The following is a 12,310-nucleotide window of genomic DNA, read 5'->3' on the forward strand; positions in this document are numbered from 1 at the left end:
TTTGAGGGGTTTCTAACAGAGCCAGGGACTGGGTTTTACGGCTGGCTTGAGTTCCCCACTCAGCCTCGCAGCCCAACTCAGCATCCCTTCAAGATGCCAAACAGCACATGGACCCACGCCGCGGGTCCAGGGGAGTTTCTGCACTAAGGCACTTTTTCTGCTGGACGGGAATATTTGATTATTAAGCATATTGACTATTATTTTAGCTTCAAGTTCAGTCTCCAGCCTCTCCAGCTTTTTAGGTTTGATCGTATTCCAGGGGCTTACTAAAAACATGCGAGGAATTTCAGCAAAACCCGATGGAACACTTCTTGTTAAATTCTTTCAGTCAGGCAAGCTAAATTAAATGACAGCTCTGTCCACCAAAAGATTACAAATATCACTCAGCCTTCTCCCCTAAACTCATGCAGGAATTAGATGCTTTTCTAGAAGTCTTCTGTTCCCCTTTAATAATCTGTTTGCCTGTTCTCTTTACTTTGAGTATGTTGAAAAGTAACTTTACTTTTAAGCATGTTGAAAAGGAGGATTTCTGCCCTAAAGGAGCATGGTGCTTGTAGCTCACTGTGGATATTCAATCTGAATTTGTGGGCTCAGGTTTGGGTCTTGCTCACAGTGATATTTGCAATACCATGGGTGTAGCCTCCAGAGTGAGAGAACAGCTCTGAAACGACAGTCCAAGAAACACAACGTTGGTTTCTTTTCAGAGACAGGAGATTAATGATGAAAAGTGTGTTGCAGCTCTCAGTGTTTATGTTAAAATTGGGAAAACAAGACCAGGTGGCTGGTGGGATGGTGAGCTCGGAGTAAAGTGGTTGTAAAGAATGAGGAGTGATAAAGATTTCAACATACAGTGGCCCGTCCAAATCCAGCTGAGTCATCCCCCCACGTTGCTGCATCTGTTTTTGTCTGGTCACTGTGTGGTTATGAATAATGGTGTAAATCATGTTGGGATGCCCTGGGGGGCTTCCCTTGCAGAAAGGCTCCGTGCACTGTTCCTGTCTGCCTTGGGTTTTAAGCTGTAGGGAGACCACAGGACAAGCCAAGCAACACAGATGTGTGTGGACACCATCCAGGGCTGCCTGGGGTCCCTCGGACCGATGCCCTGATGGCTGATGTGGCAGCAGAGGTACCATGGCACTGCCCACCCTACTTGGGTGGAAATAAAACCTATAAGGGAGACCTTGGAGCAGCTCCAGTGCCTAAAGGGGCTCCAGGAAACCCGGAGAGGGGCTTTGGACAAGGGCCTGTAGGGCCAGACCAAGGGGAATGGCTTTAACCTGCCAGAGGGGAGACTGAGATGAGCTCTTAGGCAGAAGCTCTTCCCTGTGAGGGTGCTGAGGCGCTGGCACAGGGTGCCCAGAGAAGCTGTGGCTGCCCCATCCCTGGAAGTGTTCAAGGGCAGGTTGGACACAGGGGCTTGGAGCAAGCTGCTCTAGTGGAAGGGGTCCCTGCCCGTGGCAGGGGTTGGGGCTGGAGGAGCTTTGAGGTCCCTTCCAACCCAAACCAGGCTGGGGTTCTATGATTGTATGCAAACACAAAATAGTGTAGCTGAGCCACTGGAGCTTGTAGTCAGGAGCAAAGGAAGTTTCTTGCCGTAGCGGTTGGGGAGATGGGAGACGAATGCCCTGCAGACACCTCAGAGATGCGTGCGCGCACTCGGACTCCCACAATTAGTGCTGTAGTTTACATCGGGTACATTGCAGTGTATTTTTGCCATTATGGTTTAGCAAAGAGTAGAAGATACAACTGTAAATTCTTATGGCTGGATGAACTGTGATTAAGTTAAAGTTATCTCTCTGTTACACACTACTTTAGTGATCACCAGACTATGTATTTTCCTGCCTCTTACCATAGGCTTTAAGCCACAGGACATGAATAAACGGTAATGTTAGGGTACAGCCAGCTCTGCTTGCTATTTAAGGATGGGCAATCTATGTTCAGTCCACCAAACATCATTCCATAAAGCGTGCAGACCATGGGGGAGGTTGTATAATGGTCGATGTGCAGGACTGTGGCTGCTGCTGCAGCCAAAGTTGAGGCATCCAACAGCATTCCTGGGTCTGGAAGCACCACCGGAGCAGGGTGGGATTTTCACCACACACCAGGTCTCCTGCTAACGGTGCCAGTAGGTTTTGTGTCACAGGCTTCTCTTCTCCCAGAGTCAATTGAACCTCCCTGTGGTTGTCAGTAGCCGGGGAGCATGTGGCCAGGGATGGAGCCTTGATCTGGAAAAGGAAGGAGCAACATGGCATGGAGATGGCACGTTCACTCCATCCCAAGTCAGGGCCCATGCGGCATTCCTCAGACAGTTCCTGTTTTATTGTTTTTACAAGGGGGAGAAATGAAGCTGCTAATTTATGGCATGCCAAGAAAAAAGTAGTAACACAAGAAATGCTCAGTAACTTTAATTCTGAAGAACACACAATTGAAAAATCCCGATTTTCCCTCACCACCCGCTGAGTTTATTAAAGCTGAAAATATCCCAAAGCTTAATTCTCTCTGCCAGAAAGTTGTTCTGCTGCTTTGGGTAAGGAATGAAAGTTGTGCTGCTGAGCTGCACAGTGGGGTCCCGGCTGGCTTGCTTCATGCCTTGGATACAGAGGAGTGAGCATCTTGCAGAGCATCCTGCAGAGGAGTGAGCATCCTGCTGCTGACCCGCTGTGGTCCCCTTCCGCCACGACAGGCTTGGTTTTAGAGCAGTGGTGCAATGGGGCAATGAGTTTGAGCTGGTGATGTGAACAGAGAAGAACTTCCTCCTTATATCTAACCTGAACTTCCCCTGTTTCATTCTGAACCCATCACCCCTTGTCCTATCACTACAGTACCTAATGAAGAGTCCCTCCCCAGCATCCTTGTAGCCCCTTCAGACACTGGAAGCTGCTCTGAGGTCTCCACGCAGTTTCTCTTCTCCAGACTGAACAGCCCCAATGTTCTCAGCCTGGCTCCATACGGGAGCTGCTCCAGCCCCTGCTCATCCTCGTGGCCCTCTGAGTTTTGGGGAGCTGAGCTGCGTTTTGCTCCCAACCACGGGTGCAGGACCCAGCATGGTTGTCGCGCATGCCAAGGAGAAGTTTGCCACATTGTTTGCCACAGGCGGGGAACCCAGAGGGGTCTCACATCCAGCCATTTGGTTCTCATTACGTTATGCTCCTCTAATATAAACACTGAGGTATGTGGACATTGCTGTGGACAGGGCGAGCCAGATGCCGAAAGCATTCCTCTGAGGCTGTATAAAACAGCAGCTAAAGATTGGAGAAACTCTTTTCTAAGGCTAATAGTTTAAAAATATAACCTAGATTCCAGATATTAAAAAATGCCTTGAAAGGCATGGGTATTGCTGCGAGAGATGGAGCTCCCTAACCCCTGCACTATGCGGAAAGCTCCCAGTTTGCAATATCTGCTCTTCCTTATCCTTTTCATTATTTTAGGTTTTTTTCCATGCTGGGATTAAATTCGAGAAGGTTTTTAATAGCAGAGTGGTAGTGAGAGAAATTTTCAGCATATATTAACTGCCTGACTCACGCTTTTCCAAGTGGAGCTGGGTTTGTGGTGAAATGGGAAGAGGCAGCGGGAAGAGGGAGCTGATGCCTTAAAACGTGCCTAATCCCTCTGTATGCTGTGAAGGGGCAGTGTGGGGAGCTCCCACCCGTGTTTCCTCTTGCCACTGTGTTTTGCCCCATCTGGCCTGTTTTTGGAGCTAGGTCCAGAGCTTTGGCAGCGCTGGTAGAGGTGCTCCAGCTCACACAGTGCTTGCAGAGCAGAAACCAAAAGGCAGAGTTATTCAATGTGTTTTTTCCTCCTCCTTTTGTTTCTTCCATTGTGGTTTTGTGTGCAACTTTGTGAATGAACCTGAGCTCATCAGTGCTTTGGCATATGGAGCACCATGGGGTCCTATCCCACTGTCCTGGCTCCGCTGGCCCCCTCTTGTCACCCAATCCCTGGGATGAAGCAGGAGGGGAGGTGGATGGAGGCTGTTGAATGACTGGCACCTCTTGTCTTCCAGCTGCTCAAAGGGATGGCTTTGCCCCGCCGAAAAGCTCCAGGTAAAACCCCAGAGAAGGAGGAGGAGGAGAGTGGAGACTGCGATGATGAAGATGACTGTGGCAGAGGCTCCGGGGATGGAGAGCTGCGCGTGAGGAACCAGCTCCGGTTCTTAGCAGGTGATGGGGATGGTGGTCCCATGCTGGCTGCCCCGCTGTGGGCTGTAGGTCTTGGTGATGGGGCAGAGAGCTGCTCTCGGGGGTCTGCTCAGTGCACGCACCACCGATGCCATGGCCCAGAGGCTGTTGATGCTCAGCGTTGTGCTGGAGGACAAATGCTGCTGCTTTTCCTGGTTGGTTTTGCAGGGCTGTGTTTAGAGCACCCCATGGCAGAGGGTTTGAGACAGGTTACAAACCTGCCAACCATCTTCTCTCCTTCCCATGGCTGCCCTCCCTCATGGCCTTAGAGATGAGCGTTTCATCTTTCTGGAGGGCATCAGAAAGGTGTAAGGATTGTTTGACTGCAGCCATGGTTGTTTCAGATCCAGGCTTTGGAAAAAAGGCTCATTTGACAGATTTAGGTACTTGGCAGTGTTCAAGGGCAGGTTGGACACAGGGGCTTGGAGCAAGCTGCTCCAGTGGAAGGTGTCCCTGCCCATGGCAGGGGTTGGAGCTGGAGGAGCTTTGAGGTCCCTTCCAACACAAGCCATTGTGTGGTTCTATTATTCTATGGCTACACTGTTAGTAAGGTAATCCCTGGTCACCCACCAGGAGGAGAAAGTGAAGGACTGGTTGTGACTTGGGCAGTCACACGTGCACTTGGTGTGTGCCTTCTCCCTGACCCACCAGCCGCTGTCACCATACTCCTGGCTCTGGGAATCGCAGCAGCAGCAGCATCTTGCTCACATGAGCAAGCCTGGGCTGTCAGAGGCTGTGTCCATCATGGATGAGCGGGGTCTGCGGGGGGAGGCCTGGCCCAATTAATGCTGCTACACTGTGCTCTTCAAGAGACCAGACAACTGAACCTGGATAAAATCAGCTTTACAGCTTTGAAGTTTAAGAGGCAAATTTGGGCTCTTAAACGAAGCACAGATGTTTATAAATTCGCTTCCATTGGTCTGGGATAATTAAAATATCCTTAATGAAGTGAGAGGTGAAATATTAAATGCCAGTTTCATATCGAAGATTATTTACATATTATGTAAAGTATATCAAATACATATATTCAAATATTGGGTAAGGGAAAGAAAATACTTTTTAAGCCCTCCAATCCCAGTCTGAAACAGAAATATAGAATTCAGAGAAGGATAAAAGGTCCTTTATTTCATCCAAAAGCTAAATATCAAAGTGTATGCTAAAGAGATACAGGTGATCCCCAGCATCCTGAGTCGAGAGCAGAGATACGTGTTTCATTTTCCATGATCTCTGTGTCACACCTTTCTGCTGTTTTAAATGTGTTTCTGATTCCTCTTGCAGCCTTGTCTATAACACCCTCGGTGATCTCTGAAGCCGGGTCTCTAATCCCTTCTGCCTTTTTCTGTCTCCTGTAGCCTCATTTAATCACTGCATTGATCTCCCCACCAACCGGCCTGCCTAGCGATTTAGACCTCTCTTGTCACTGCAGTATGTGAGCATGTAGTAAGGAAAGAGGACTTGCTCTCCCTGCGCTGCTCTGCTGGCAGGGTGTTTACTATGGATGGGTAAATATTAACTTGAAAGCAGCAGTGCCTTTGGGGCGTTGTGTTCCTGTGCTCCCTTCAGGTTCCTGAGAGCAGGAGGTTGGTCCAACACAGCTTTTAGGCTGCCTGGCCCCAGAGGACAAGAGCTGCACCATGGAGGCAGCCAGGGAGACTTTGTGGTGCTTCCTCACTTGCCCATGCCCTCAGGCTCTGTTTTCACGTCTTGCTTTAGAGCAGAAAGGCAAAGCTGATCTCACAGTGACAGAATCCTACTCGGTTGGTATTGGATATAAACTGTGAATCTGCTCAAGTTTTATGTTGGAAACCAGCCCAGGAAAAGTTGCTGATGGTGTGGAAACACTCACTTTGAACATTTTTGAGGATGAGGTCTCTTTTTACTTTAAAAGGGTAGTTTTCAATTAATTTTTTTTTCCCATCATATCATGTCGTAGCACGAAATAAAAGGGACCAGAAACCACTCCGCAGCTCCCCCCTCCCCTTCCCACATAGTCTAAATTTTAGGCTCGCATGCTGGTTTGAAAGGATGCCAGGCTGGGAAATCTGGAAGGAGTTTGCAAAATGAACTTTTACATTTAGTGTGGCTTTATCTCTCTCTTTCCCAAGGTAGTTACCCAGTAATAGAGGCAGCAAGGCCTGGGAGTGGCTGGGATTGAGTGGCTGCTTCCCTGGGTTTATCCATACTGGATGCTCTGCGGTGTTAAGGCAGGAACATCGCTGGGTGGCTGTGTCGTAGTGCAGCGGTGAAACCCCCAAGCCCCCTCTGAGCGTGTTTGAGTGCCTCAGCCAACCCTCAGAGGTTTGCAGTTGGGGAACACAGTTTGGGTGCTTTGCTTTCCTGTTCTTAGAGGCTTTGTTCAGCTTGGTCCTGTGATGGGGAGGTGTCCCAAGGGTTTCCTAAGCCTTGCAGATGGACTTGGTGGTGCCCTGGCGAGGATGAGAGGTGTGTGCATTGAGGTGGCACTGAGTCTGGTTGGTGTTTGCCACCTCTGAGGTCTTTGCATCTCTTGGATGCAGTGGGCATTGCTCCTGCTCCCTGGTGTAGGCGCTAACTGCGAGCAGCTGCTCCTTCCTGGCCTCGCTGAGATGTCCCCTTCAAAGGTCTTGAAAACGCAGAGGTGAAAGAGAGCAAAAGAAAGGAAAAAGTCAGTTTCGAACACAGCCTAGTTTTGATTTATCGCCTGTGGTATAAAATGTAACCTTTGTTTCCTATTTCTACTGAGCCCCTAATAACTGGACAGTCAACTTAAACTTTAATGATTTAAACATGTAAACTGTCAAGTCCCAAGTTTGTGAGTGACTATAAACATATGGTGGTGAGCCCTATATGCTAATAAATTCATTATAACATTGCCCCAGTGGGGAACATGGAGATGGCAGGCTTTTTTTTCTGATAGGTCTTTTATTGTTTGTCACATCTGCAATACATTAAGGATTTTGAAGGCAGATAATATTTGTTATAAGAGGGGGGGGATGGACTGCAAACCTCCCTGCTCAGAGAAGAGCACATCCTGTTTGTCAATGGAGCACCCGGACCCTGCAGCTCTAAAAATAGAGCTGTGTCCATCCATCCACACAGAGATATTTTTGCCATGCCATACCATGCCTGGGAAGAAATGAGAGCATTACCCCCCCCCCAAATTATGAATCAATGCAAGTGTATTCCATGTTGGCTGTCCTGCATCAGGCACCCAAAGCAAAGAGCCATGGGTGGCTGGCACTTCCCTGCCACCTCAGCCAACCACCTATGAATTAGCTCAGCTCTGTTTTCCCTCAGATGCCACTTATAACCAATAAGCTTATTGCCAGGAAGGCTGAAAATGAAGCTGGTGAGGCTCCTGTGCTGGGTGGATGGCTCTAGCAGGCACTGGGGTGAGGAGATGCAGGCTTTTTGGGGGGTGAGTTGCAAAGGTGATGTGGTCCAGCTCACCTGTGAGGGGATGCTGTGCCCCTGGGCATAGCACAGACTTTGCCAGGAGGAAAAGGATCCTTTTTAGTGACTGGAGCATCACCCAGGGAATGTTGTGAGCAGTCAGCAACCATGGGGGAGTTGGGAGGACAAGGGGAAGATTTACCCTTCCAAAATATCTGTGTTAGGCAGTAACAAAAGTTGTCTTGGGAACAGCTGGATTTGGCAGAATTAAGTAGAAATAGCTTGTCCTGGGAAGGGAAGTTGGCCTCATCCCATGAGATATGTAAAGATAGATGTGTGCAATACACAAAGATGGCTCTGCAAGTTTGTGTGTGTAAAACAGCTCCCCTGCCTGGCTGTTGCTGCTGTATAACCTGCACTTGGCTTTGCCTTTCTGCTCACCCTTGGTTATTTCTAAGGGAGAGAAGGAGTTTGTAGTTCGAGCCCCAGCGGCAGCCCCGGGTTTCCCTGCACCCTGCCCGTGTGATGGGCAGGCTGGGATTCTGTGCTGCCTCCCAGCAACCCAGCCATGCCCAGGTGATGCAGGAAAGTCAAGATGAGCACAGGGTGTCCCTCGGTCTGCCCAGATCTGTAACTCCTTAATAGCTTCTGGCTTGCTCTGCCACTGACTTATCCTCTCGGCAGGGGTTTTTGAGTGCCCTTACCAACTTGAAGGCTTGTGAGACCTCAGTTCTGGTGAGACCCCCCTCTACTGTACTCCATTCAGGTCTGAAGCCTCCAGGAGGGACGTGGAGCTGTTGGAGCGAGTCCAGAGGAGGGCATGGAGCTGCTGCGAGGGCTGGAGCAGCTCTGCTCTGGAGCCAGGCTGAGAGAGCTGGGCTGGGGCAGCCTGGAGAAGAGAAGGCTCCTGAAGGGGAGACCTGAGAGCAGCTCCAGTGCCTGAAGGGGCTGCAGGAAACCTGGAGAGGGGCTTGGGACAAGGGATGTAGGGACAGGGATCGGGGTATGCTGGGGCTCACTCTGTGCATGTGCTGGAGGACAGACCAACAGCAGTTAAAGCATTTACAAGATTGTGTCTTCCCAGCCCTTATCGCGGTGATCACTTCTCTGCAGATAGCTTCAGGCTGTCTCCTGACAGTGCTTGCTCCATGTAGTGCTGGTGTGGGGATGTTCCTCTGGCTGCTGAGAGAGATGCTCTCAAATACCTGCTTGACTTCCCAAGCACTCCTTCCACGGGTGGATAATGTCCTTCCCCGCATTCCCGGGTGGATTCGGCTGGCTCGAGGCCACGTGGCTGCGTGCCTTCCACTGCCCAGCCTGCAGGCTTGGCCTGTCCTGCTGGAAACCATCAATATCTATTGCGTGTGGCTCTGCTCAGCCTTCAGCAGCGGTGCCCTGTGCTTGGCTCCTGTGTCAGTTTGATGCAGCATCTTTCCATCATTTTTTTTCCTGTTTTACTCAAAGCTGCGGGACTTTAACCTATCTTTTTTGTAGCAGTGCCTTTTACATTTAACTCTTTTTGTTGTTTGTTTCCAAAGAGGGTGTTTGGAATGCTTGACTGAAGCAGGGGTAGCAGAAACCTGCTGTTTTACCAGACAGTCATCCTGTCCCAGGGTGAAAAATGACAAAGCCAAATGTCAGCTAGATTATCCCGATGGAAGAGACGGAATCGTACCAACTAAAACCACGCAGTCATTGATTCCTGTGTTTCTGTTTCAAGTGTTTGTGTTTGTTGAAACGTCTCCTTTTCGTGAAGAGTTGGTCAGAAGTCAAGAATTCTTTGTCCCTGAGCAAATACAAGCTAAAGGATGAGGGAGTCACATGAAGCAGTTGGATGGAGCCCTTAATTGAGTGGCGAGTTCATTAATTCACTTTTGACGTCAGCAGAAATGATTTAGTGTTTCTTTATTGACAGACTGGGAAATCATCGGCGCCTTTCAGAGATGAGCTGGTTCACAGCATCCCTCCGCTGCTGTTTGTGCTGCTGTGGCTCTTCCAGGCCTCGCACTGCACATCGTGTGTACATTGTGAAGGGCTCTTGTAACTTCTGTGCTGTGACTTGCTCCAAAGAAACTGTAAATCCACAAGTGAAGAACTGAAATTTACCTGTTATAATGTTTGCACTTTGAGAGAAGCTACTCATATGCAACCCCCATCGATGAAATCAGCAAGGAAAGCCACTGGGCATGTTAATCCCATGCTCCTGGTTTTCTGGTTTCCATTTCTACTTGTTTTTAGCAGCTTTTCCAGTGTTGTGCTCACAGGCTGCAGGTTCAGGTCCCTCTGAGCAATTTGTATCTGGGATCTTTAGGGTCCATTCTGACCCAAAGCAAAGAATGATGTGCAAGTTCTTTTAAAGCAGGATCATTGGAGGGCATGTAAATCCCAGATATCCTCATCTCTATAAATCAGGTGCATCACATTCCCAGTGAGAGCAGACATTGGCTTAAGTCCTCTTTTTGGAAGCCCAGATCAGTGCAGATGAGGCTGGTTCTCGGGCTCAGCATAGGGTGACAGGATGAGGTTGAGGGGTTGGAGACACACTGAAGGTCAGACAGAATGATGCTTCTGCTCCTTTGAGAATCTGTGGCTTCTTATCAGTCCCAGATGTTTATAATGCCAGCCTGCTGGCAAAGGGTTTACCCTCTAGTTGGGTTGTGAGTTTGAATAATAGTTTGTGTATCAAGGAGATCCTTTTAACAGTGTAATTTGGGAGCTGATGCAGCTTTCAATTGTCACCAAGTGCAGCATTTTACACAACTGAACGCATCGAACCAATTTCACGCATGCAAAAATCCGCCCAGTTGCAGTAGTGATAGTCACAGTTATCTTTAAAGGATGATCAATCTGGTTTCAGTGGCTGAAAACACGGGAATTTTTCCAGAGCCAGGAAACACAATTCCCAGCTTGGGTACAAACCTGCTTTTCGTTTTTTGTTGTGAGTGACAAAATAGTTGAACTGGATTTCTTTTTAAGGGACCACGATAAAGAAATATTTCAGACAGGAGCAGCCCAGGTGCTACTTGCTAATGGACCGACAAGATAACCTTACACTGATAGTGGGGGCATCCTATCTGCACGGGCTGTTGTACAAAGAGAGGTTTGTCTGTGAGCCTGATAACAATATAGTGTGTTGATTGACTTTTCCCATAGGAGAGGGTGCCCCTTTCATGAGTGGCTTGGCTTTTACTAATACCTGACTGCAGGTAAGCTGATAAGAGCGATTACGGGGATGTAATCAATGAGGCTGTAGGGTGCAGCCCTGTTCAGCCTTGTGGGAGAGGGTTCTGGTCCTGGAGCATGTGCCCAGCACTGATGTTGGTGTGCCAGTACTCAGCTCTAAAACATCACAGGGACATCATCCACTGCCACAGGGTGCCCAGAGAAGCTGTGGCTGCCCCATCCCTGGCAGTGTTCAAGGGCAGGTTGGACACAGGGGCTTGGAGCAAGCTGCTCTAGTGGAAGGGGTCCCTGCCCGTGGCAAGGGGTTGGAACTGGATGGGCTTTGAGGCCCCTTCCAACTCAAACCAGTCTGGGATTCTATATCTGCTTATACTTCAGGTGTCTTAGACCACCTGGGCACCACTGAAGGGCAGCAGGCACGGGCCAGCACTATAACTGAGCTGCTGCTCAATGGTACTACTGAGAAACGACAGCCACCAGCTGAACACCAGACTGGGGTCAGCAGGATTGGGATCCTTTGGCACACACCACCGTGGTGCTGGGGATTTGGCTATGGGCGACGGCAGGGATTGAACAGGAGGAACATCACACAGTGAGTGCGCCCAAAGGCTACGTGCAAAGACCCAAGAAGACAAAAGCAAGGAACTAAGGTCCATCAAGGACCACTTAACACAGCTTGGCTCAGGATGAGCTTGACATGTGTCCGCCCCAAAAGTGGTTTGGGGAAATAGAACTAAGTGAATAACAGACACAACTGACATTGGACCAAGTGGCCCTGTCTCACTGGAAGTGCCATGGGATGTCAACTGTGGGTGCATCTTGCCCTGAAGCAAATGTCCTAAAGAAAAGATGGTGTTTCAGGTGAATCATGGAAGCCAGCACTCACTGGAACACTTCTGGGTACAACTCTCAGAGCACTCTTGAACCCTAAAGGAAAGCAGATGGGAAATGCTGAACTTCTCCAGAGCTGCCTTAAAACTCCTGCCCTCTCCATTCCCCTGTTCAAATGTGAACCAATGTGTTTCTTCCTATACAGGACATTGCGGCAATGACCTGGCAGGGCGAGTTACAGCATTGCATTATGGCAGCAACCAAAGGCTCTGGGGAGCTGGTGTTTACATAGATGTGGTTGAGTGGACAGCAGTCTCCTTGCCCAGGATCCAACAGGTTCTTCCTTGCTGCAGACAGCAGCATTGCAGTCTTGAAAATGAGTTTTTACATGTTTCCATCAATACAAGTGTACGTGTCCATACACTCCTCCAGCGTGATTAAATGAGGCTGTAACTTAATATCTGGAAGATGTCTGCATCTCTCCAGACAGTGATGCTCCCTGGAAAGCCATGGGTTGTAGCCTTGTTGGAGGAAGAGACCCCCCCCCCCCCCCGAGATGAGTGTCTCAAAATGACATTAATGGAGAGACCATGCTGGATTTGTGCACAGGCCTGATCCTGGAGCCCAGTGCTAGTGGGTGATGGTCTCCAGCAGAAGGAAACACAGACCTGTACAGAAAGCAGTCTGTCTTTTCAGTCCTTGCCAGAAAGTTATCGGAAAGAGGGAGAAGGATGCTCCTCCAGAGA

The 12,310-nt window shown here is 49.2% G+C and overlaps 1 protein-coding gene across 1 annotated transcript in view; it reads left to right on the forward strand.

Moving 5' to 3' along the window:
• The window catches only part of GPC3 (glypican 3), a 138,542-nt gene that overhangs the window by 108,857 nt on the left and 17,375 nt on the right, over positions 1 to 12,310 (forward strand). Inside the window, exon 7 of the mRNA XM_062612762.1 lies at positions 4,004 to 4,160. Coding sequence (XP_062468746.1) covers positions 4,004 to 4,160 — 157 coding nt within the window. The remainder of the gene's footprint in view (positions 1 to 4,003; positions 4,161 to 12,310) is intronic.

Source organism: Pezoporus occidentalis, unplaced genomic scaffold (assembly GCF_034315485.1).
Source record: "Pezoporus occidentalis ecotype Australia unplaced genomic scaffold, CSIRO_AGI_Poc_V1 ctg161, whole genome shotgun sequence".
Lineage (NCBI taxonomy): Eukaryota > Metazoa > Chordata > Aves > Psittaciformes > Psittacidae > Pezoporus > Pezoporus occidentalis.